Source organism: Callorhinus ursinus, unplaced genomic scaffold (genome assembly GCF_003265705.2).
Source record: "Callorhinus ursinus isolate GAN/ISIS: 27379988/994484 unplaced genomic scaffold, GSC_fseal_2.0 scaffold32, whole genome shotgun sequence".
NCBI lineage: Eukaryota > Metazoa > Chordata > Mammalia > Carnivora > Otariidae > Callorhinus > Callorhinus ursinus.
The window spans coordinates 16,940,503-16,965,404 of NW_027397094.1; the positions used below are offsets into that span (position 1 = coordinate 16,940,503).

The 24,902-nt window shown below is 55.3% G+C and overlaps 2 protein-coding genes across 5 annotated transcripts in view; one reads left to right on the plus strand and one right to left on the minus strand.

Moving 5' to 3' along the window:
• The first annotated feature begins 2,120 nt into the window (after nucleotides 1-2,120).
• On the plus strand, nucleotides 2,121-14,119 carry AGT (angiotensinogen). 2 transcript variants are annotated; one of them, XM_025850902.2, is made up of 5 exons: nucleotides 2,121-2,221; nucleotides 6,477-7,328; nucleotides 10,594-10,861; nucleotides 12,448-12,592; nucleotides 13,373-14,119. In XM_025850902.2, the coding sequence occupies exons 2-5, from the start codon at nucleotides 6,500-6,502 to the stop codon at nucleotides 13,562-13,564; spliced, it is 1,434 nt and encodes a 477-aa protein (XP_025706687.1). In that variant the 5' UTR covers nucleotides 2,121-2,221; nucleotides 6,477-6,499; the 3' UTR covers nucleotides 13,565-14,119. The 2 variants fall into 2 exon arrangements, with proteins under 2 accessions (XP_025706687.1, XP_073735164.1); XM_073879063.1 differs by having other exon boundaries at nucleotides 2,152-2,221; nucleotides 6,613-7,328.
• An 8,085-nt stretch (nucleotides 14,120-22,204) lies between these two features.
• Nucleotides 22,205-24,902, minus strand: part of COG2 (component of oligomeric golgi complex 2) — a 63,585-nt gene continuing 60,887 nt past the window's right edge. For all 3 annotated transcript variants that reach the window (XM_025850820.2, XM_025850819.2, XM_073879064.1), the window contains 2 exons: nucleotides 24,421-24,604; nucleotides 22,205-22,906 (listed from right to left, as the gene is read on the minus strand). In XM_025850820.2, coding sequence (XP_025706605.1) covers nucleotides 22,805-22,906; nucleotides 24,421-24,604 — 286 coding nt within the window. In that variant the 3' untranslated portion in view covers nucleotides 22,205-22,804. The remainder of the gene's footprint in view (nucleotides 22,907-24,420; nucleotides 24,605-24,902) is intronic.

A 24,902-nucleotide genomic window follows, 5' to 3' on the forward strand; every position in this document is an offset into this window, starting at 1 on the left:
CTCCTTGCTCTTGCTAATAAATTCCTCTATTTGTTGTTGGCATGCCCTCCCTCTGCCTTTAAAAACCTTTCTTTTGTTTTGCTCAGTGGAGCTCCCCTCTGAGCTCCACGAATCATGCCTGATGCATGAATCATTTAATAAAGCTCATCACATCTTCACAGTTGCTTGGTAGAATTTTGATTTTTTAACAAGCTGCTCAATAAATATGAATTCTTTCTTCCTTCTACCTGGGAGTTGAGAATACAGAGTTTTCCAGTCCCTGCACCCCTTCATTATCACAATCGTTAAAGAGGAGTTCACAATTCAATCTTCCATTGGCTTTTCAAACCATCTCAGCCAGGCCCCTCCCTCGTCCTTCCCCTGAGGCCGAGGCCAAGGCCGCTCTACAGCTCCCTCAGGGACTCCTACCCTCCACTTCATGGTCTTTGATGAGCAATAAAGAGTTGGTAAGTGATCAACCAAGAATGCTCTGGGTGGAGACATCTCCACACCAATGACTTGAAGCCATTCTGGCATGCTGCCCAAAGGGCCTCCTTTGGGCCCTAACTCCTCACCTCTCAGAACTCTCCTCCTGGCTTCTGGAACACCACCCCCTGTGTCTTGCAGCCTACCCATCCCCCACCCCCCTCCTGCGCTGACTCCCTTCCCATCCCCCACCTCCCTAGGTTGCCCTCTTCTCCCCTCTCCTCATTTCTAACTCTTCTCAGGGTGGGGTGGGGGACATCTCCACCCACAGGCTTGAATTCCCCCATGATGCATTAGCGCCCCACGTCTGTGTCTCCAGCCCAGATCTCTGTCCTGAGGGCGGGGATCGTCTACCTGAGTATTCCCCACTGGGGTCCAATAGATGCTCGAAAGAAACCCATCCAAGATCAAACTCTTCCCATTGCTTCCCCAGAGTTCTTGTGCTTCCATGGTCCCATTCTTGGTTATTGGTTTCAGCATCTTCTCCGGGCTGGAGCTTGTATATCTGATGCCCGTCACAATTAGAGGACATTTGTAAAAGCAGAAATCAGGCTTCATGGCATTCCCCCACTCAGACATCTTCTATCCCTCCCTCCCGTGGCATCAACTTTGACCTCTGAGCTGGTGTTCAGACTCTAACCAGCATCCTTTCTTTCCACATCACTCGGTCCCATGCCCCAGATCTGCGGTGGCAAGCAGGTTTCGTCTCATGCGTCGGCTCGGATCCTGGAGAGTTTGGCCTGAAGCCCTGTGTCCAAGGGACACTCATGGAAGACGGGGCACCCTCCTCGGCTATGGGGGCAGGCACAGGGAGCAGTGGCCATTTGCTGTGATCCCTGCTCTCCCTCATAGCATCTTTGAGGGTGCTGGTGTCCCCTAAACAAGCTCCACACTTTCCTCCCACTCTGTTACTATCCTATAAGCCTGTAAAGATCCCTTCTTCAGCATCCAAGCCCAACTTATTTATCCTTCCAGCTTTGACTGAAATGACATTTCTTCCCGAGACCTTCCCCAGTTTTAACAGTTGTTCCTTCCCAGGATCTGAAAGCATCTGGTCGGTGCCTTTCCGTCTGTCTGTACCATTGTTGGCAGTCTCCCCAGCTAAATCACGAGTCTCTAGAAGGTGCTTCTGCTCTGGTTGTGTGTGTCTCCCCACGCCCGTCAGAGGGCCTCTCATGGAGCAGGTGCCTAAAGGTTGTTTGGACAACCATTAAGCTGGTCAAGGCCGAGGGGTCAGAAGTCGACCCCGGGCCACCCTCCACTGCTCCTTCCCCTGCCCACTGGGAACTCAGGCATGTTCTCGGGGACTCTCAGAAGCATACCTCAAGAGGGCTCTGTCAGAAGGCCTGGGTGGCTGTCACACCTCAGGGCAGAGACCCATCACACACCTCCACACACCTACGTGGGATGCCCCCGTGTCCGTCACCGTGGCCCCAGGGAGGTGAACTCAGGTAAATGTGTAACTCGACAGCGTACCGGCTCATTCTGTTTGGCACTGGAATTGTGTATCGATCACCCTGACTTCCTGGAAGGAGTCCCAGCCTGAGAGTTGCTCTGGCGACTGTCCCCTGGTCAGGCCTGGCTGCCTGAGGCCCCCACCCCCCTGGCGGGGCCAAGTGATGTCACCTCCCTCTTCCCCAGCTTGGGCACAGAACGGTCTGGGAACCGCTCCATCCCCACCCCTCTGATATAAATAGGGCCTCGGTGGCCCAGCCAGGGGAAGAGGCTGTTCTTGTTTTGGGGACTCGAGCAGAAGGTAAGTGGGGAGCCTCTCTTCATCCACACCCCTCCCCTGCCGCTGCCCCCTCCCTATCTCTCTCAGGGCAGCTATCTGCTGGGAGCCAGAAGCCAGGGGTCAGTGGTGACATGCGCTGCAGGGGGGATCACTACTGAAGACGACGCAGAAGACGTCTCTCCCCTCCTGTCACACTGGATGTCCTGTCATGGGCTGTCCTCCCCCTCAGCCCACCCCAGGTCTTAGCAGAGGAACTGCCCCTCCCCAGCAGTAGGGCAGGGTGGCCCGGTCCTCCCGATGCCTCTGAGCAGGGCTCGGTTCTCGGGGGCCGGTACAGGAGCAGAGCCACAGTGGCCTAGAGTCCACGGGTCTCTTCCAGTCAGAAGGAAGCGCCAGGCTTGTTGCGCAGGCGCCGGAGCCTGGAGGAGGGTCAGGGAGCAGACTCAGTTAGCCCGGGGCTGCGTCCGCAGAGGCTCAGGTGAGGGTGGCCTGCGTCTGTCTCCCTGAACCTCTCCTGAGGCAGTGCTGCCTCTGGTCCTGGGTTCAAGGTTTGAGTGCCCTCAACTCATCACTTTGTATTCCTGAGCCTTGGTTTGCTCATCTATAAAATGGGACAAATAGCAATGCCTGGCCTCCCTTGCTCCTGAACTGTGGTGTAAATTAAGAGAGCTAATGGAATGTGAAAGTGCTTTCTTTAAACTTTAGGAGAAACTAAAAAGACAGATTCTTATTATTTTGTTCAAGAGGCACTATAGATGGGTGCTGAAGCGTGTGGACTATGGCATGGGGGTCTGGGTTTGAATTCTAGTGCTGTCTCTCACTTAGCTGTGTGACCTTGAGCAAGTCACGGAACCTCTCTGTTCCTCTGCAAAACAGCATTAATTAATCCACTTAACAATTATTTATCAAGTACCTACCATGTCCCAGGAACATTTCTGGAAATGTGGTATATATATATATATATATATATATATAGCGAACAAAACAGAGCAAGGACCCCACTCTCACAAGGTTTGCCTTCACGTGGGAAGAGAGTGGCAATAAACACTAAACATAAATAAATACATTAGAATTAATTATTTATAAGGTCATAAGGTGGTCAGTGCCATGGTGAAAGGAAGTAAAGCGGGGTAAGTGAGTTCAGGGTGGCAGGCGTGCTGGGGACAGGATGAGATGAGTCGGTCCACAGAAAGCTCGGGAACACTGCCTGGCCATACAGGCATGAGAACAGTGTCGGCTGCCGATCTCACCATTTCAGGAGGCTACGGAACCACGAGGAGTAGGGACACCGAGAAGCGGGGCGGTGGAGAGGGAGACTGAGCAGGGCTGGCGGAGGAGGGCAGACCCACAGGTGCCTGGAGCCCCTGCGCCAGCTGTATGCTGACTTAGGACCCGCCAGCACAGCGGCTGCTGATCCCGGCTGAGAACAACCGCAGTCTCTGCCCTGGCACGATCGTGGAATTGCTTCACCCCCGATGGTGCCCGCGCCCCACGGGACTGGCAAAGCAGGGAGGGGGCTGTCCGCATCTGCACGGCCCCAGCCCGGGCCTGGGTGCCGTTACTGTAAGATTTCTCCAGCGCTCGGCTTCTGCAAGTTTCCCCTGATAACTCAGTGTGCTTTGGCTTTTTACACGAGGCATGAGCAGGCAACAGAGGCCTGTCTGGACAGGAAGGAGAACTTTCTGTTCCACTTTTGTATGTCGTGTGGCTTCTCATGAGAACAGTGGTTGAGTCAAATGTGCGGGGAGGAGGGTGACGTGGTGGCCGAGGTCAGAAGTCAAAGTTCCTTTGGTATTTGATGACCAGAGCAGAACTAAACACACAACGCTTTTAAGTTGAAAGCAGGTGCAGGTTCCCAGGCCCGGGAGAGGAGTGCAAGCTGTCAACAGAAGGGGATAACTGGGTAAGCGTAGAGGTGCTGGAAAGACGGTGGTGTCAAGGTGACCTTGAGTTACTGGAGACATACCTCGGTTCCAGGGATGCCTGAGGATTGGGATGGGAGCACGAAGAACTAAGTTGGTAATATAGTCCACGTCTTCACCAGAAATGAGTGAGATATCATGGAGATGATTGGAACCGAATGAACCCATACAATGAACATGGATCCCCCTCAAATGTCAAGAGTGAGACAGTGGAATAACTTAGCAGAGCCAGCCCAAGAACCTTGTCTTCCAGGACCTCAGGCTACTCCGTGTGCTGTTGGCCCAGACATGAGGCTGGAGCAGAATCTCAGGGCTCTAGAGAAGGGTGCTCCTGCCAACCCTAGAGACCCACATCAAGGGCAGAGGATTGTTCTACTCCATGGCTGCGCATCAGACTCACCTGGGAAGCTTTAAAAAAAAAAAAAAAATCAATACCCGGCCCCAGCACAGACCAACGACATCAGCTATTGGTGAGAGGCGTTGGTGAGGCTGGTGTTGAGCTCCACGGGGGCTCCACCATGTAAGAAATAGCTGCCGGCTGGTTTGGGGCGTTGAGACAGGTGGAAACACCAGGGCTTTAGGCTGAGCCTCTGGTGCTCAATGCTGGCTATCTGGTAAGGCCATGGGGAGGCTGAAAAATCCATTCCCAGGCCACACCCCAGGGCCATTTTAACTGACATTTCTGGGGGTGAGACAGACTTCCACAGTCTCTAGGGCTTCCCAGGTGAGACCAACGGGAACCGGGGCTGGGACTGACCGGTGAGAGTAAACGCAGGTCTGAATTGCGTCTGTTACACGCTTGCTGTGTGAGCTCGGGAACTTTTCTTCATGCCTCAGAACCACCCACTCCTGTGTCTGCAAAGACGTGAAACCCTTCCTTCCTTGCCTGAATAGCGCAAGGACTAGACTGGGTAATCTATGGGCAGGGGTTTCTGGGAACTCTCACATACTACCCAGTTATGATATCTCTATTCTTAAATTATGCGCCTTGTCTGGGAAATGAGATGGACATTTCCTGGTCGATACTACACAGTTCCATCTTTCTTGCCGGGCCAATTTGTAACATAGGAAAAACCTCTGTGTGTGTTAGTCTTGTATTCCAAACTGGTTTCCCACCTACCCTGGGGCCAGGAGGCCTCCTGGAGACTGGCGGTCTGGTCCACGACTGGTTTTCTAGGGGAAAACTCACAGCCAGGGGCATGTGATTGTCTGAGTTTGCTCAGACTGCCTTATCAAAGTCCCACAGACTGGGTCACTCCAACGACAGAAATCTGTCCTCTCATGATTCGGGAGGCGACAAGTACTGAAGCGCTTCTCCTGGGATAACCTTCATGTCACACATAGGCTACAAGTCTGAGATCAAGGTGTTGGCAGGTTTGACTCTTCTGAGGCCTCCCTCCTTGGCTTGTAGATGGCCATCTCCTGTCTTCCCAGGGTCTTCCGTCTGTATGTGTCTGTGTCCTAATCTCCTCTTTTAAAAGGGACACCAGTCAGATTGGATGAGGGCCCATCCCAATGACCTCGTTTAACCTAAATTACCTCTTTAAAGACTCTGTCTCCCAATATAGTACATTTTGAAGTAGTGGGATTTAGGGCATCAACATATGAAGTTAACAACTTCAAGGCAACAAGGGAAAATTTTTTTAATTGTAAAATTAAAGTTCCTTTAAAATAAGATTAAATGTTTCCATATTACTCTTTTTAAAAAAAGGTTTTATTTATTTATCTGAGAGAGAGAGAGCAAGCACAAGCGGGGTGGGAGGTGTACGGAGAGGGAGAAGCAGGCTCCCCGCTGAGCAGGGAGCCAGACCCAAGGCTCCATCCCAGGACGCTGAGATCATGACCTGAGACGAAGGCAGAGCCACCGAGGCGCCCCCCCCATATTACTCTTTATTAAACATGTAGTTATTGACTAAAGCATAATATCACTGATTAGCACAAGGTAAAACATAACATCAGCCATTCACATATTCTTGAAGAGAAGTGCTTACAATATCTTGTGAAAACATCTGCGTACATTTTTACTTGACGTAATGGACGATTTCGTATTTCTCTTCAAAATCTACCAACGTCTTCGTATCAAGACATTCCCCCCATTATAAAAATCAGACAAAACAAAACCAACCCCAAAATAAGCCCCCAAAAGGCCCAGCTCAGCCCGCAACAGTGTGCTGTGGATCACAGAGATATTTTCCTCAGAGCTTTGACTCTATTGCTTCTCTTCGAAATGTGTAGACTCAGATAGATTTCCCCTGGGTTAAATGACCGCGGGGAATATTGGAACAGCTGGAAGTCCGGCTGGAGGGCACTTACTCACTTGGTAATCTGTCGCCCTTCGTGACCTGATGTTTCAGGGAAGTGAGCGCCCCTGTCAGAGATGGCTCCTGCCGGGGTGAGCCTGGGGGCCACCGTCCTCTGTGTCCTGGCCTGGGCCGGCCTGGCCGCCGGGGACCGGGTGTACATACACCCCTTCCACCTCCTCGTCTACAGCAAGAGCAGCTGTGAGCACCTGGAGGAATCCAACACGGAGAGGCCCAAAGACCCGACCTTCATGCCGGTCCCGATTCAGGCCAAGACGTCCCCGGTGGATGAGCAGGCCCTTCGAGAGCATCTGGTGCTGGCCACTGAGAAGCAGGAGGAGGAAGACAGGATGCGGGCAGCGAAAGTGGGGATGATGCTCAACTTCCTGGGCTTCCACATGTACAGGCTGCTGCGCGAGTCCTGGAGCACGGCTGGAGGGACTGTCCTGTCCCCAACGACTCTCTTTGGCACGCTGGCCTCTCTCTACTTGGGCGCACTAGACCCCACGGCCAGCAGACTGCAGGCGTTCCTGGGCGTCCCCGGGGAGGACCAGGGCTGCACCTCCCGGCTCGATGGCCACAAGGTCCTCTCCGCCCTGCAGACCATCCAGGGCCTTCTGGTCGCCCAGGGGGGCGCGGATGGCCAGTCCACACTGCTCCTCTCCACGGTGTTGGGCCTGTTCACAGCCCCCGGCCTGCACCTGAAGCAGCCCTTTGTGCAGGGCCTGGCTCTCTTTGCCCCCATCACCCTCCCGCGCTCTCTGGACTTGTCCACGGACCCGGATCTTGCTGCAGAGAAGATCAACAGGTTCATGCAGGCAGTGACAGGGTGGAAAATGGACAGACCCCTGTCAGGAGTCAGCCCAGACAGCACCCTACTTTTCAACACTTACGTCCACTTCCAAGGTAAGGCACACTCTGGGGGTGCCCCTGGGCTGGCGCCAGAGGGTGACAGTTCTGGGTGTCTGTGGGCTTCATGTCCAGCATTCAGCTCAGCAGGGCCGGGCCTTGGACTTGCGCAGGGTGGCGAACGTGAGGAAATAGCCGGGAGCCACTCTCAAGGAGCTGGAAGTAGCTGCCCAATGGGCTCCTTGGATGAGTACCCGCCTTCCCCCCTCCTGCTCTGCTATGTGCAGCTACCACAGGACATCCTTGTTCTCTGATCACTGATGCCCTTGTGATGCAGTAAAGCGGTACACCTGCCTCTAGAGAAAGACACAGTGACCTCCTCAAGACGGCACAGCCACAGTCGGGGTCTTGGGATCCAAACCCACACCTCCCAGCCAGCCCTGTGGCCCAGCTCCACGCTCAGGGGGGAGGGTTATTGTCTCTGGAGAAGCTCAATGTCCCAGCAAAAATAACCAGTTTGTTTGCTTACACCACTTTCATGTTGGGAGGGTCCTTACCTCTACCCACCCCCAAATCCCTGCAAAGATAGTTCGCTCATTCAACAACTAATCGTTGACGATTTATTACGTGCATGCCCCTGAGTTGGGCGTTCCGGAGGGGCCTGGGAGGAAGGATGCACAGGTCCCGACCCCAGGTTGCCTATTCAAGTTCAAGAGGGGAGATAGATCCCACAGGCAAATGCCCCCAGCTACAGAGCTCTAGGTAAAAGTGCCCTGGGAAGGCACTCTGGGGGTGCCAAGCACTGGGAGGAGAGAGGGTCACTGGGGAGAGGACAGAGGCTGGGGGCAGGCGAGGGGAGCGGGGCTGCGGAAGAGCAAACGTGGGAGCAAAGCCTGGTTGAGTTCAGGGCCAGGAACCAGAGCAAGGGCGGCTCTGTCTGGCCAGAGCTCGGAGTCGATGTGACCCGTGGAAGGTAGAGCCCGAAAGACGGGTCGGGCCGGATTTTGGGAGGGTGGTGGGTGCTGGAGCAGGCAAAGTGTTCTGGTCAGAGGGCATCCAGGTGGCCGGGGCTGTGTGCATTGGAGGCAGGGAGGGTCCCTTGGAAGGTGACGCAACAGGCACACTGTCCTGGGAACACGTGCTAAGGTAGTGGCTCTGCAAACCGATGGGTGGGCTGGGGCGGGTGCGTTTGCGAACCAAGTGAGCCTGCAGCCCAGAGATGAAACCAGAGACAGGGAGGTTTAATAGACAATGACTACTACTTTCTTACTCTGAAAATATCCTGGAAGTGTGTAAACTGCCACGGGGGAGGACCTCCTGCCCGTTTTGGGCGCAGGAGGAAGATGCGAGACCCAGGAACAGAGTCCAGCACAGGTGCCCTCCAGCTGAGGGTGGCCGCCCCCCGTGGAGGACAGAGGAGACTCGTGGGCTCAGCCCGCCGTTTCCATCAAACAGAGATGCACCGCCCCTCCCTGCCCACCACCGCGCGCCCGCTGATGAAGCCGCAGGCTGTCTGGGGAGCTCCAAGTTCCCCTTTGGTAATGATGTTCTATTACCACGACCTCAGCGCACAGCGGGATGTTCCTGGCTGGCGGAGACTCGGGCACTGGGAGCCCCTGAGCAGCAGGGCGCCCTTTGCCCAGGCCGTGCGGTCATCCCGAGCTGGCACTGGCTCTGGCAGTTTCCACAACACCAGTTGACTTAACCTTGAGAGATTTACTTAACCTCCGGATGAGGATGGTGTGCTGTGCTTTTCAGCTGAGCAGATAGGACAGGGCAGACGCCTCTTTCATGTCTTTCTGTTTTGGTGGGGAGAGATGCAGACCTTTCTTCCCCCAGATGAACAAGTTCCCGGCCAGGCCTGGTGGGCCAGCACTGAGGGTCCCCCAGGGAGCCGGGGAGGAAGGACCCTGCAGCTTCTTACTCCTGTCTCCCCACGGTCTCTGAGTGTCAAAGAGCAAGAGTACGCTGGGTCCACCAGTCCCTTCTCCTCAGACCCAGGCCCGGGGAAGGCAGCCTGTCCAGCCCCCTCCCTGCCCCTCCGCCCCTGCCCCACCACCTTGGAGACTTCTGCTCCAGGAAAAGGGAGCCCCGGCTCTTTAACCTGCCTCTACTCAGACCCCCAGCCAGCCGGCACCCGGGGGCTGCTCTGTGACAGACTCCCCTTCACCTCATCCTCCCAGAAATAGCCCCAACATGGGTGACTAAGCTCTCAAGGTGACTGAGAAGAGCGCAGTGAGGGGTGGGGTGGGAATGTGCCAGGGGCTGCAGTCAGGGAGAGACCCCCAGGGACAGGGCCTCGAGCAGGCATCCGCCCCACCACCCATGACACTGGAGCCAGCCTCCGCGCAGCGCCAGGAGGGAGGGCACCAGACAGGGCTCCCCGCTCCCTGCAGGGCCCAGGGCGAGCTTGCACGGAGCGGCCGGTCACACCAGGTCGTATGTCTGTCCCAGGCCGCATGGGGGCCTGAGACGTGGAGGCCGCGTTGCCGGACATGTGTGCTCAGCCCTGCGTCCCAACATGAGAAGGGGGCACTGTCGCAGCTGGCCCTGCTCACAGATTGAGAAGTGGGGGTGCCCCGAGGCTGCGTAGGGCCGTGAGGCTGCTCTGGGCGACACTGTGATGGTGGACACATGTCACCGCACATCTGTCCAGCCCCGTGGATCGTATGGACCCGAGAGTGGGCCCTAATGTCAACCCTGGACTCGGGGACAATGATGTGTCCGCATAGTGTCATCAGTGTTAACAGATGTCCCACTCCGGTGGGGTGTCAATAGTACGGGAGGCTGTGCTTGTGGGGGGCAGTGGGTAAACGGGAAAACCTTATACCTTCCTCTAAATTGCGCAGTGAGCCTGACTTCTCTAAAAAAAAAATTAAGTTATTTAAAAAGAAGCCAGTGAGCGTGGCGGACCGCAGGTTTTGGGCCAGGACAGATCTGGGGTGAGTTTACCTGGTCAATTCGTAGTGGCCTAAGTTCCCTAAGGCCCCGGTTTCCTTTGTGGGCCTTACGGTGACAGGTGTAAAACCTCAGAGTGGCAGCTGGTGTGGAAAATGTCTTCAACAGCTGGTGCCACCGTCGTGAACTCAAACAGTTGGATTCTGCAGGAGGAAGACTTGGCCGGCCCTTGGGGCCCTGGGTGGGGCTGGTGGAGCGCTGGCCCAGCGGCCCGGGGTGTGCCGAGAGGAGGCCGGGGCACAGTCTGGGCCTTCGGGACCTGCCCGTCCAGGCTTAGGCTCCGTGGTGTCCCCAGCCCACAGCCCACCCGCCGGCCCCTGCCTCAGCTGACCCGTCCCTCCTGCTCTCCTCTCTGGGTCCCCAGGAAAGCTGAAGGGATTCTCCCTGCTGGCGGGGCTGCAGGACTTCTGGGTGGACAACGCCACCTCGGTGTCGGTCCCCATGCTCTCAGGCACGGGCACCTTCCAGCACTGGAGCGACACCCAGAACAACCTCTCCATGACCTGTGTGGCCCTCAGCAAGAATGCCTGCCTGCTGCTGGTCCAGCCCCACGACGCCTCGGGCCTGCAGAATGTGGAGGCCCTCACCTTCCAGCACAACTTCCTGACGTGGGTGAAGAACCTGTCTCCCCGGTACGGGTCCCAGGACACCACCTGGCACCTCTGGGGCTGCTCCCCCTGGGAAGTGGGGAGCTGGGCCCATCCTTCTGCCCAGGGCGGGAGGGGACATGGGGTGGGCAGATGGGCCAGTGTTGGCTGAGCCCTGGGCACAGGACAGGGAGGAGCCGGGTGGCCCTGCTGTTCTGGAGCAGAAGGCCGGTGAGTTCACGCATCATCCCTCCGTCCATCCACTGACCTAGCTCTGCAGGTATCGTCTCTTTCTGGGCCCAGGAGAGGCAAAGGAGTGGGGAGCATGCTTTCCTTGGGCTTGGGCTTACCCACTGGTTTTGGAGGACTGCATTTCAATCTGCCACTGGGGGGAGACTTTTCGATGCCACCCCCCCACCCCCGTCCTCCCCCACCCACAATCTGCTGCATTCCAAGAGCTTGTTGGGGACTGGCTTTCCAGAAGGGTTTGGACCCCCTGAGACGCCTTGGGGAGGGGCTTTCCAACTATGGCGGGAAGAAAGCCGTTCCCCTCCCCTGGGGCCCTACACCTGACCCGCATCTGCAGCCCAGAGCAGCGGGGTCTGGAAACCTGCTCCGAGACCAGCGCTCAGGGGCACACTGGCCTCCTGAGGGCAACACTCCTTTTAAAATCAGTTTTTGTTGCGCTGGTGGTAAACACCTAACATCAAGTTTACCACGCGAACCATCTGTAAGCGCACAGTTCAGTGGCATGGAGCATACCCACGCTGTGTGCGTCCCTCGCCACCATCCGTCTCCAGATGGTTGTCATCTTCCCAAATGGAAACACGAACTCCCCATTCCCCCTCCCCCAGCCCCTGGCCACGGCCGTTCCACCTCTGGGCTCTGTGATCCCGTCTGTTCTAGGACCTCAGATGACTGAACTGTGACGGGCTTACTTCGCTTAGCAGGACGTCCTCAGGGTTCATCCATGGGGTAGCATGGGTCAGGATTTCCTTCCCCTTAAGGCTAATATTCCATTATGTGGACAGATGTGTTCTGTTTATCCAGTCATCCATCAATGGACACTTGGGTCACTTCCACCTTTTGGCTATTGTGAATAATGCTGCTATGGACATGGGTGTACTGTAACTCTTGTGAAGGTTTGGCATGTCACTGGAAACATCCACGGGCTCTCAGGGAAGCCAGAGGAAGGCAGAGGTCCTACAGGAAGGTCAACTGAGTTGATGCAAGCAACACGGCCGGCACGGAGAGTGACAGGATATTCCTCCCATCGCTCTCCCCTCCACGGGGGTTTCTATGTCAAGAACACCACTGAAAGGTGGCTAGTAAGACATGATGCATTATTTCAGAGAAGAGCAGTTTACAATTATCCAGGTAATACAGCTTCAATGCAGCCAACCGAAAACCAGAGTAGAGCGAAGAACAGGCAACAATTCATTGTCAAACCCCCAGAGAGCGCTGCTTTCAATGTACATCCTTCTCACAGTACTTCCAAGGACATGAAAGTTTTTTGTTGTATTTCGTTGCTGACGAACTTTTCCCGAGACAGCCTAGCTGGGTGAGGGGGCCCCGGGGCCTCACAGGGGGAGCCACCCGGGGCCCTTCCTAAGTGTGCGTCATCCCCGCAGGGCCATCCACCTGACCATGCCCCAGCTGACACTGCAAGCCTCCTACGACCTGCAGGACCTGCTTGCTCAGGCCAAGCTGCCCACCCTGCTGGGTGCCGAGGCGAACCTGGGCAAAATCAGTGATGACAATCTCAGACTCGGAAAGGTACCATGCCGGCGGTGTCTGTCTGGGCCCGAGTAGATCCCGTGTGTTCACAGGGTGGGAGGTGTAGACCGGAGGGACACGGAGGGAGCTTCTGGGAGGCAGGCAGGGGAGGAGGGGAGGAGAGCATAGCTAGATGGGTGTCACCCAGGGTGGGAAAGAAGTGACCAGAACTTTCTGGAGCTTTCCGGGGACAGGTGGAGAGCTGGAAACCCTTCCTCACCATGTGTTCTTGGCTCTGCCCAGCCTGGCCTAGCCTCGGGGTCCTTCCCAGATCCCACAGCAGGGTCAGGACTCAGACCATGAGAGCAGAGCAAGTGCCTGGTGCCAGAGAGTTGCCTGCTTCAGGGAACACTCAGCAGTAGGCAGACGGTCCCTCTGCCACGTGGAATGAGGCACCCCTGCAGCCGGGAGGGGGGGGGCACTGGATGCGCTGGGCACTGTGCTGGGTACTGGGCAGAGGGGGGCCCTTCACAGTTCTGGCCTCGGAGATCACTGCTGGGGGGCGTGAGCCCTCTTGCTAAATCAGTGGGATGAACCAAGCACTGGTGGAGCACAGCCGAGGGGCCTGGGGTGCTTCCCTGGATGGCAAGGTGGGAAGTGGAGACCGGTGGGTTGGAGGGACTCTTTGGGAGGAGGTATCATGTGAGTTGGGCCAAGTGGGGGTCGTCTACACTGAGGGGCATGCATGCTGCGGGCAGGCTGGAAAAACCGCTGTCCTGCACCGTCTCCACTGGGCCCCGAGGGCCTTCGGGAGCCACTCCAATGCTTGCTGCTTTGCAGGTGCTGAACAGCCTCTTTTTGGAACTAAAAGCAGACAAGGGAGAGCAACCCACAGAGTCTGCCCCACAGCCGGATGGGCCCAAGGCCTTGGAGGTGACCCTGAACCGCCCGTTCCTGTTTGCCATTTACGAGCAAGACTCCACGGCCCTCCACTTCCTGGGCCGTGTGGCCAACCCGCTGAGCGCGGTGTGAGGCCTGGCCCGCCACCGAGACGCACTTGTCACCGTGAGCAGGCAGGAGCCCACAACAGTGCTGATTTGTCACCCGTCTTCCACTCTGCCTTCCAGTGAGTCAGCTCGGAGCTGGAAAGAAGCCGTTGTGCTCCCATCTAACGAGCAGCAGAACCTGCGGGCAAAAGGCCTCCCGGGTTCTTAGGTTTATCTTGGGCCATGTGGGGGGAGCCAAAAACCGGAGTTGAGCATAGGACAACTGTTCAGAAAAAAGTCTGAACAGACCAACTGGTCCGTGAAACCAAAAAGTGTTTCCTTTTTATCAGAGAACAGAAATTGGGTTTTATAATTACACAGTTTTCACTGCCCTGGGTGCACGTTTGGCTAGGGAATGTGAGCAGACTAGCTGCCATCCCCACGATGCCTTAGCCTTTGTTGGTTTCCCGGTCTTCTTTCCCAGGATACTGTGAGCTTTGAAAAACACAAGCATCTGAATTTATGTTAGAATGTAATACCATGGCTGATTATCCCTTGTGTTATTAATAAATGTCTTGCAACAATAAACAAAAAAGAAAAATTCTTGGGGCGCCTGGGTGGCTCAGTGCGTTGAGCATCTATCTGCCTTTGGCTCAGGTCATGATCCCGGGGTCCTGGGATTGAGCCCCGCATCGGGCTCCCTGCTCAGCCCCTCCCCCCACGCCTGTTCTCTCTTGTGTGCACTCTGTCAATAAATACATAAAACAAACAAATAAATAAAATCTTTTAAAAAAAAAAGGAAAATTCTTTCACTTAGCAGCAAAACAAAAACCTGCCATTTAGCTGACAGACCATACATACCAAGTTCTTTCTAGGGCTTTGAGCCATATCTTGGGTGGAATTTCCAGGGAAGGTGTGGGCCGGTACTTAGTCATCATTTGGAGAAGTTTGCTTCTGGACGCTTCCATCCCTTGAAGCAGCAGGTGGGTGCGTGGGGGAGGCCCCATGCCCCTACATGCAGCCGGGAAGGAACGGGGCCGACGGGCACTTCTTCCTTTCCGGGGACACAGGGTCGGATCGCTGTTGCTGATGACAGTGAAGACGTTTCCTGACGTACAGAAAGCACCTTCTCTGGCTCCCTCCACAGACGCCGAAATTACTAGGCAGGCTACGGACTGCGGTGCTCACCGACGAGGGCCCAGGGGCACGCGGCAGCCGGGCAAGCGTCCGGGCGTGAGAGTGGGGACGATGGTTTCCAGGTTGAGCCAGTCTTTCCCGTGTGCGGTGTCAGTGGTGTGAGCAGACGACGACTGTGCTGCCCGCAGTCCAGAGGGGACCGAGCATGCTGTGCGGACAAGAGGCAGGCCCGCGACACCTTCTGAACCTCAGTGTCCCCCTCACGCCCCAAGCGCCCAGCTGGTCCGGCACATACCTCCCTGTTCCGAGGTCCAGGGGACAGCTGGGCCATACGTGAGAGGGGGCATGGTGGGTGCCTGGGAGCAGGCGTTCCAGAGAAGGACCAGCTGAGCCGGAAGCCCACGTCCAACACTTACTGTGACCCGGAGCAGGTGACTTCCCCTCTCTGGGCCTCCCTGCCCTTCTTTGCCACCGTGGGAAATCCTTGAACGGATAAATGAGAAATAACCACCATCATGTCAGGGGCTGTCAGTCCATAAAAACGTCATGACCTCTCCCCTGTCTGGAAGTCTCGTTCCATAAACCTACAGCAGGAAAAGGATCTTGCCCTAGGGCCTCCTGAGGGAGGACCGCCTGGCCAGCACCTTGATTTGGGTCAGTGAGATCCATCTTTGCCTTCTGGCCTCAGAACTGTAAGAGAATCAGTTTGGGTTGTAAGCCACTACGTTTGTGGAAATGTGTTACCGCAGCAAAGGAAACATGCAACAGCCTTGGCGCACACTCAAGCCGGTCTCCTAATGGCACCGTGGGGCACCAAGGCCCACGTTCCAGGCCCTTCAAGAGCCTCCCCTTTGGGATCGTCTTCAAGGGCTAGTGCTCCCCCCATCCATTACAGAGGACCGCTGACCATACAGGGACTGGCTGGCACCTGGGGAGCAGAGAAGGTGAAATGTCCCAGGGGAAGCTTCTGGGAAGGGCCTCAAGTTTATAAGCGTTTCGGGGTGCAGGCAGCACCCATCCCTGTCTTTAAAGCTACAGGTGAAGCTTTCTGCTGGGGATCATTTCGGTTCCTGGCCACCTCCCCCCACTCCCCTTTCCTCAAATTGGCCTCTGCTTTCTGGCCGTACAGGGAGGCCCCGGACACGTCACACAGATACGGATGGATGCTTGAAAGTTCCAATGCCTGTGGCCGGCTGCCTCCTTACAGAACGTGAAGGAGCCTGGGCAAGGGGTGCACATTCCCCACAAACCCCCAGACCTCCCACGACATCTGCCTGAGTGATGTGGACCCCAGGGGAATAAATACGACACAGCACCTGTGCTTTGCACGGTCACTTTGAAGAGGCAGCAGTCCGGACATCCTGAGTCCCGAGCCCGCCGTGTGTTAATGAACTGTGGGTGCTGATCAGGGCCCCCCTTGCCACAACTGTTAGAGATTCTGTTCCCCCAGCAGCCCCGGCCTGGCTGGCCCGGCCCCGGCTTCGTTTGGGTCTATCTTTCCCCACGCTCTGCGCTCCCTGGGTCCCTCCTCCCCTCTTCCCTCCGAGGCCTGGTGTGGAGCCGAAGCTGCTGCCCAACTCCTCTCTGGTTTGGGCCTTTCTGGAACGGCTACTAGATGCCAGGGCTCTGGGGAGAACCGGACATTCTGGAAGCAGGCGCGCTTGGGAGTCTCATGGTTGAGCGTGGCCCGAGGAGCGAGTCAGAGACACAGAGCCTCAGGCCGACCTCGAGCCCTGGAGTCAGCGTCTGCATCTGCCCACGGGGCCCGAGGCTGCACACTGGATTTTAGGGCTGGGGTTAGGGCCAGCCCCGAATCCCCCGCCCAGCACAGGCTTCTAGAAGGGCCGGCAGCACCAGCTCTTGGATTCCTGCTCTCGGGCAGATGACGCATCTTCAACCAGAACTCTAACCGTGACAACTTCTCCTGTGGTCCCTAAAACAACCGCACTCGAGAAGCGGTCTATGTATGTGTGAGCGCTATGGGTTCAGGGCCGTCCCCCCGACCCCCAGCACGTCCCTCTCTGCATGGGGGCGGCAGAGAGCCTGAGGCACGACCGCTGACGTCATCCTGATTCATGAACTGTGCTCTTGAAGTTGCTCACGGTGACACGGGACGGCATGGTCAAGCCCCAGCGAGAGGAAGACATTGGTGTTCTTTGCCTGATTTTAAAAAAGCAGCTAGCAGCATGTCTCCCCCTAAGCAGGCTCCTAGGGGGCTGTGGGGGGCTGTGGGGGGCTGCTGGGTGCCTAGCTAACATGCTAGCAGCACCATGTTGCCAACCGACCCACAGCTGTTCTTTGTCCTCCAGCTGGTTATAAATGGGAAGTGGGTTGGGATGTTACCAGGATACAAAATACCAACATTTCCCAGATTGCTTAACACAAATATGTCAATTCTGGGGGTCTGTTTCTCTTCAACCATTCTTCACTAAATTCTAAGTCTTCCTGGGGTTGCAAAGTGTTCCTCCCGTAGACAAGGGAATGACGCAGCAGCTCTGACCCCCTCCAGCCTGGGCACGCGTGGGGCCTGCAGGGACGGTGGCCCGGGGTGCTTCCCCGCCCACCCAGGAAGCTCATCAGAGTCCAAATCTTTACTGAGTTTAGGAAACCAAACGATTTTTGATTGTTATTCATTTGGCAGCAAACCCCAACCTGAACAGACATGAGGCTGCTTAAGATCCTTACATTATGGAAGTTTATGGAAGTGTGAAGAATCCTCAGTTTGCCGCAGAAAGATACATGTGTTTGATTAGCAGGCACTGTTCCATGTGGCCCCATGGTACCCAGGATGGAAACGTTACCTTTCTAAAATCTGAAAAATTCGGATCGCTGAAACATGTACTGAAGCTTTAGGCTTTGGACAGATTTTGGATTTGAATATCATCCCATGTGATTTTTTTTTTCTAATAGGATTTATTTTTTTAGAGCCGTTTTGGGCTCACAGCAAAATTGAACAGAAAGCACAGAGTTCTCATACGTTAGTAGGTGAGATTTTTGATGTCCTAAAAATCCTCTGTGCTCTACCTATTCATCTCCCACAACTCCTGACACCACTGATCCTTTTATTGTCTCCATAGAGAGACATTCTTTTCCAGAAGCTCGTATAGCTAGAATCCTACAGTACGCATCTTTTCAGATCAGCTTCTTTCTCTTAGCAATATGCATTTAAGATTGCTCTGTATCTTTTCATGGCTTGACAGCTCATTTCTTTTTAGCTCCCAATGATATTCCATTGTCTGGATGGGCCACCATTTGATATATCCATCCCCATGCTGAAGGACAACTTGGTTGCTTCCAACGTTTTTTGGCAATTATGAATAAAAGCTGCTATAAACATCTGTGTGCAGGTTTTTGTGTGGACACAGGTTTGCCGTGTGATTTTGTTTTTTAAGATTTTATTTATTTACTTATTTGAGGGAGACACAGAGAGAGCACCAGTAGGGGTAGGGGCAGAGGGAGAGGGACAAACAGACCCTGCGCTGAGCAGGGAGTCCAATGCGGGTCTCGATCCCAGGACCCCAATATCATGACCTGAGCCGAAGGCCCACATTTAACGACTGAGCCACCCAGGCGCCCCCACCATGTGATTTTTAAAGCTGCAGATGAGCAGATGTTCAGGGTGCATCTGAGAGACTCTAAAACACCATGTGTTTTGAACATCAGTGACTCCATCACTTCAAGGGAGTGGGGGTCCCGTAGCCCACCTCCCTGCATTCAAGTTACTCCACACTTCTGTTGAGTTTACCAAAAAGTTATCCTCTGTGGCTTGCTTTTAAGCTTTGTTAAGTGGGCTGAGACCAGCCTTTGGTTTAGGCTAATTTGGTGCCACGCCTGAGGCCACACCCTTCCGAGGACCCTACTCGTGGCCCGTCGGCGCCCTTTATTCTGGCTGGCGGGAACACACACTATTCCTGGGCCACTTGAGCTTGGAGGATTGCTCTACCCGCTCCTCTCTGGGGACCCTTTCCTCACCTTAATGGCCTCCTGCCCACACCAGTGGCTAATCAGCACCCAGCTACACAATGAGAGCCGCCCTCCTCTACACACTCTGCCCCCCAAGTTCTGGCCTCCCCAGCACCCCCCGCTCCAAATTCTCTCAAACCAGAGTCACCAGGTTCTGGGTCCTCCTGTGCCAGGGCCTGGCCACTGTCCACACAGGGCTCAGTTTCCCCTCTCTCTCTGGGATCCACCACTGTTCTTGTCCAGGGTCCACACGCGCCGTTTCCAACCCTGGCCTGGTTCAGTTGTTCAAGGTGGGAGAGTAATTCAGGTCGGGGTTATTGCACCAAGCTGGGTTCCTTAACCATCAAATCACACCTCAAAGATTAAGAATACATTTCAGTTCCACATCAGTGAGAGCTGAGACAAGGTGAGAATCGCGGATGATCTGAGATTCCGTGTGAAAGTGAGAACGAAGGCTGAGCGGAGCACGGAGGCGCTTCGGAAGCCGCGGGTGGGGAGCGCCGGACCAGTCTCTGCAGCCATCCAGCACGGCGCCCAGCGGCCAGTCGAGGGAGGCGGGCGGGGCCGGGGTGTCCGCACAGGGCAGGGACAGTGTGTCTCCCTCGGAGCTGCTGACCCTGAGACAGGAGGAAGACACCGGCGGGGAGAGGCCAGCTTTCTCCCACAGCAGGGAGCTTTCGTCTGGGCTGTCTGGCGGCCGAGGAGGAGGGGGTCTCTCTTGCATATCAGGATGCCAGGCACTGAGAAAATCAACGGTGCCTTCAGAGAAGAATGCCCCTGAAAACCTGGCTTAAGAGGCTACCATTCGCTCAACATCTGCAGTCCGTCACTCTCTTGAGCCCTGGAACATGAACTTGAGCGGGAAGGTCTCCGCAAACCGTGGCAGGGTCACGTCTGTCTGTTACTGCGCCGCCAGGGCTGCTGCTGGCCCTAAGGTAGGGCAAGGCCGAGCACCCCACGTCCTGCGGCCCCGAGCTGCCCACCAGGAGAGGCCTGAGGACCCGGGGGCTGCCCTTTCCACATGCACTTATGTGGCTGAGCGGCTCTCAGAGGGCAACTCCATGTAGTAGTTCCAGGGAGCTGCAAAGAATTCCTGGTCAAGACTCCCAACAGGAGATCGAGGTGCGTATCTAAAGCAGTTCCAAGTTCTACGTCCTTCTCTTCCTCCTGGACACCAAGCCAGACCACTTCCCAGCCCCTCTGGGGCTGAGCTCCGGACACGGGAGTGTGTGGAAGTGTGGTGTGCTCCCCCACACGGGGCCACCACCCGCTGGTGTGGCCCTTCATGTGCTTTTCCTTTCCCAGTTGGCTGCTGCAGAGGGGGAGACCAAATGGTGGCCCCCAAAAGGTCTGCCCACATCCGAAGCCCCGGAACCTGTGCCTGGTGCCCAGTGACCTTACTTGGCAAAGGGACCTTCGTGTTCACAATGAAGTGTGGGATCTCATGATGAGATCTTCCCGGATTAAGCAGGTGGATCCTAAATCCAAGGACAGGGTTCTTGAAAGAGAAGAGCAGAAGGCCATGGGAAGACAGAGGCAGAGACTGAGTTGTGCTAACGTGAGCCGAGGTGGGAAAGGTAAGGAGGACTGTGTGGTAGAGCCCTCAGAGGCGGGACCCCGCTGACACCTGCATTTGGACTTCTGCCTTCTCAACTATAACAGAATTCTGTTGTTTTAAGCCACCACATGTGATCATTTGTTACAACGGGCACAGGGAACCCACACAGAAGTCACCCTCAGGGAATGTGGAAGCCACAGGATGGAGGTGGCGACTGGCGGGCAGCCGGGGTCTCCGAATGACCGCAGGAAGCCCCCCACCCCGCCACTGACTCGTGCAAGGCCTCCCGGGCATATGTCCCACTGGCCAAAGGGACGTCTCTTGTGCTGAGACGGCTTTTTGACTCTTACGTTCTAAAGTAAAAAATAATTCTAGTTTTAGTGTAAAAAGGTATTGCTTTGTCCTTAAACTTTGCTCAGTTATGATTCTTCAAGGCAAAGCTAACTAACAACACACAGTAAATGACGGAGACATTCTGGGGAAGCCAGGGATAAGCGTTCTGGAACTTTCTGCTTTTTACTGAAGATTGTTTCTTCAGTCTAGAAATCGGTATCAGGACCCCAAGTGTGTAGCTATGAGCCCAGAACGTGGGGTTACTGAACCCAGGCCGAGCCTGGGGCCCCAATCCTGGAATATTAGCTTCTCTGTTCCGATGCTCGTATTAGGGAGGGAGAAGTACCCCAGCGGTGAACAAACTGGACTCTGGAACTATCTTGCCTGGGTTTAAATTCTGCTTGTTAAGTTATCTTAACTCCTTAATTTCTGTTTCCTCGTCTGCATTATGGGGATAATGTGGAATAGGAAGGGCTAAATGCGTTGTATCCCTGTCAACCACGTTTTGAAACAGATGAGAAAGGCGAAGCAGCCAGGCAGAGGGGACACACTGAGGCTAGCGCTGGGCCACTGAGCAGATGGTCGGCAGGGAGGCAGATCGCGTCAGCCTGGCAGGGATGGGAGGCTGGCCGTGGTGGGAGGTCGGCGTGACCCACAAGGGCTTAAGTTTACACGCAGAGACGAGTGCAGGGCCGGCCACCGTGGCGGCTGACACAGGTCCCATGGAGCTGCAGGCTTGCCTGCTGGCACAGGGGTGGCAGGCCCCCCGCTGGATCTCCTTCGGCTCCCAGGAATCCTGGGCCGGCGGTGTGTGCAGCTTTGAGAAAGCACAACTTCTGCAGGCCCCCCTCACGGAACTTGGGGTCTGGAGGCAGCAAGAGACAAACGCGGGTGCCGGCTTATCTCCACTGGTCAGCCTTGCTCTCTCTCACTCCCCATCCAGCTTGCCTTCCCGACCGCCCCGTGGCCTGCGGGCCCAGCGCGGTGCAGAGAGGCAGCGGCCCGTGTAGACAGCTAAGCCAGCTCCCGCGGCCGTGCGAGGCCCCACCCTGATGCCAAGGCCCCTCTGCTCTCTCACCCACCGGGCTGTGTCCGACCGCTCTCCCTATCCCGCCCGCTCAGAGCCCGCTCCAGCCAGGGCAGGGTGGGCGCTCACGGCTAAGGCCAGCACGCGCAGACGCAGGCCCCGCACACAGGGGGAGCCACAGGGCTGCGAGCGCTGGGGGACGCGCGGCCTGGAGCTCCGGCTGCCCTCGCTGCTGGTCCTGCCGCTTTTACTGGGGTTCCTCTCATGCCCCCTACTTCTCAAGCTCTGCCTCATCACTGCACTAAAGACAAAAAAGTTCCAGCTAGCTCGCAGACCTGCTTTCTTAATTAATTGCCTCTTACCCTCTTCCTTTCTCTCCCTGGGGCCAACCTTTGAACAAAGGAGATGCTGAGATGGCAACGAATCTCGAGCTAGAGGGAGAAGCGCGCCCACCTTTGCGGGGTGGTCCTACCTCTTCCGGACACCCCTGCAGCCTCTCCCTCCCGGCCCCGCGGCCTTGTCACTCCCCACCCCTGCAGGAGATCTCCACGGGCAGGCCCCGCCTCTGAGCGCTGGGGAGGCAGGTGCCCTTGAGGACACACGCCCCACAGAGCACAGGGGAGGAACACCACTTAACCTGCGCTCGAGCCACAAATAAAAACCGCATGTGCTTTTGGCAGACACGTCTTTTATTCGGGAAATACGTCTTGCCTCCTGGTTCCAGCTCCGCCGGGAGCGATGCTGTGACCAGAAGCACTCTCGCTGAACACCCAGTGGGAGAACGGAGGAGCACCCCCCCGCCCCCGCCTCTCTCAGAGCGTCCCCTGCGCACGGTCATGGCCACGGCCCCGGTAGGGGAAGGCGAGCCCTCTGGCGTGGTCACCCCTGCGGGCGCGCGCTTCCCACTGTGGGGCCAGGGGGGCCTACTTTCCGTAGCCACACATCTCTATTTACTCTCATCATATTGTAGAAACCGGCTCTTCCACGCTAAGATTTACAATAAAAATAAAATAATTTGCTCTGTAAACTATAGTAGAAAGTTTCAAGTGTCTTAAAAACGATCTTCCGTACAACGGAAAAAGGCTTCTGTGTTCTGTTCTGGGTGACAGGGGACCCAAGTGGGCAGAGAGAAACTGCATTGGCGTGTTGCTGGAGACACGGCGGAAGCACTTCTGGAACACGGAGACTTGGAAAGAGGACAGAGCCACTTTCTTCCCCTCGGGCTCGACGTCCAACTCTCCTCCCCGCCGCGGGCTCTTCCAAGATGCTCAGGGCTGTTCTGCTGTTGCCTGGTCCTTGGCGGCGGCGACCAGCTCTGCGAGGGCAGGGAAGCTCTTTATGTCCTTTGTTGCCAGGCCCATCTTTTGTATCTGCAAAGGCCACAAGAGCGAATAAAGGCCCCTCGGTTTCAGCTGAATGCGAACAAAAGACCCTTATAAAGGATACTCAGAATATCCACCCCCAGCCTCTATGAACCCAGAAAAAGGGTGCTCCCCAAAGACTGGCAGAGAATTTTTCCCTTCACAGCAAAGGTCTGACTCATGGTCAAGCTTCACTTTTGGGGATTAAACATTTAGCATTCTAAGGAGCCGGAATGTTCATTTATCTCAGTCCGTCACACCAGGCTCTTACCAGCGTAAGAGCCTCTTTTGTGGACTGCAAAAGAAAACTCACACAAAAAGAAGAATAAAGTGGACTACTTTTTAAGTGGAAAGTTTTCAAAAAAGCATTGGCCTGAGCTCTTCATTTCTTCACACGCCACCAACAACCTTTTCGCAGAACCTGATGAACTGCAGACACTGTGGCAGAGTGAGCACCGTGGATTACTGTGGTAATCGAGTCATAGCATACCGTGTCCCTGCTCTCGCTAACAACAGCAAGAAACACCACACACACACGCACAGGAAAATCTGGACAAATCTACACCAAGTATGTTGCATCTGCTGGCACGCTGCCGCTCATTCTGGGGACAGTGCCATTTCTATTCGTCCCCATGCTGCTACCCCCCTCCTTCTTTCTTTGGCTTCTTTGTTCTTCATTTTGCTATAACAGTCTTGCTTATAAAAAGACTCTAAGTTTCTCTTGTGAAATAAAGAAACAGGGCAATGGGCTTCTGCCAGAATATATCTCTAAATTCGCCTCAAAGCAGCAAAATGTGGATCTCCAGTGATGACCCTGATATGCACACGTCCTCAGTGAGCTGGAAAGCCAAGCATCTCCTGACGGAGACTGCAGGATCTCACTTCTTTTCCTCTAGCAAAAGACCTCCCTGGAGGACCTGTGCTATACAGCGAACCTAAACAGTTTAGAAAGCCAGCTTCTCAAGGACGAGGAGTTTCACGATCCTTGAGCAAGTGACCGCAGTGTGAACAGAGGCCTTGCACAGAATCCGTATCTGCCTCCTCAGTGACATTATGTTCAGTAATACCCATCCATCCGCTGTGACTCTAAAACCTGTGTTTGATGGAAAACAGAAAACTCAGCCAGGGAAGCAAAGAAGTCAGGCTCAGACGATTTCTCGAGGGCCACACCGAGAAATCCATGGGCTGACGCTTTTCTAGTTATTCTAACCACCCGATTACGTCTTGGGCACTTTCCAGGCAGCGGACAAACAGGACACCATCTCCATCTGTGAGCTCACACTCGAGTGGGCCTCGTGAACACGAGCGCCCCTGAGCCAAGCAGAGGTCGTCGGACCTCAGCTGTCAATTTTTAGTATTTGGTTATGCACCTCCTTTTCCTTCGGGTATTCTGGGGCCCTGACCCACTCTTCCAGCCCCCGCCCCCTCAGCAGCACACGTGGGCTCAGGTGAGCCACCAAGAGACTGCTGGGCCCGCAGAACTCTCGTCAGATGCACCAGGCTGATGATGGCTCAGGGCTTACCTGCTCTCCCAAGTACTCCACATCCAAGGCCAACTGCAGCCTGATTTTGTCATCATCGCTCATGCCGCCGCCACTGGGACCGACGGGGTTGGCAGGACTGCTTTTCCTGGCTTGCTTCAGCCTTTTCAGGCTCTCCTCCATTTTCCTCACCGAGCTCAGAACGTCTGACACGGTTTCGTAATACCTGGGGCATGAGACACACTCACTGGTGAGACCGAGGTGTTTGTGTATATCCCCAAACAGATGAACTGGCTTTGTAGACCAAAACAAGAGACTTTTAAGACAAAAATTCGTTCCCAATTAAAAAAAAAAAAAAAAAAAAAAGCCACGGTAATTATATCAATGTTTCTTAAGACTGAAAATAAGTAAGTTTTTTTTTTTTTAATTTATTTCTGACAGAGCGAGCACAAGCAGGGGGAGGGGCAGAGGGAGAAGCAGGCTTCCCGCTGAGCAGGGAGCCCGATGTGGGACTCGATCCAGGA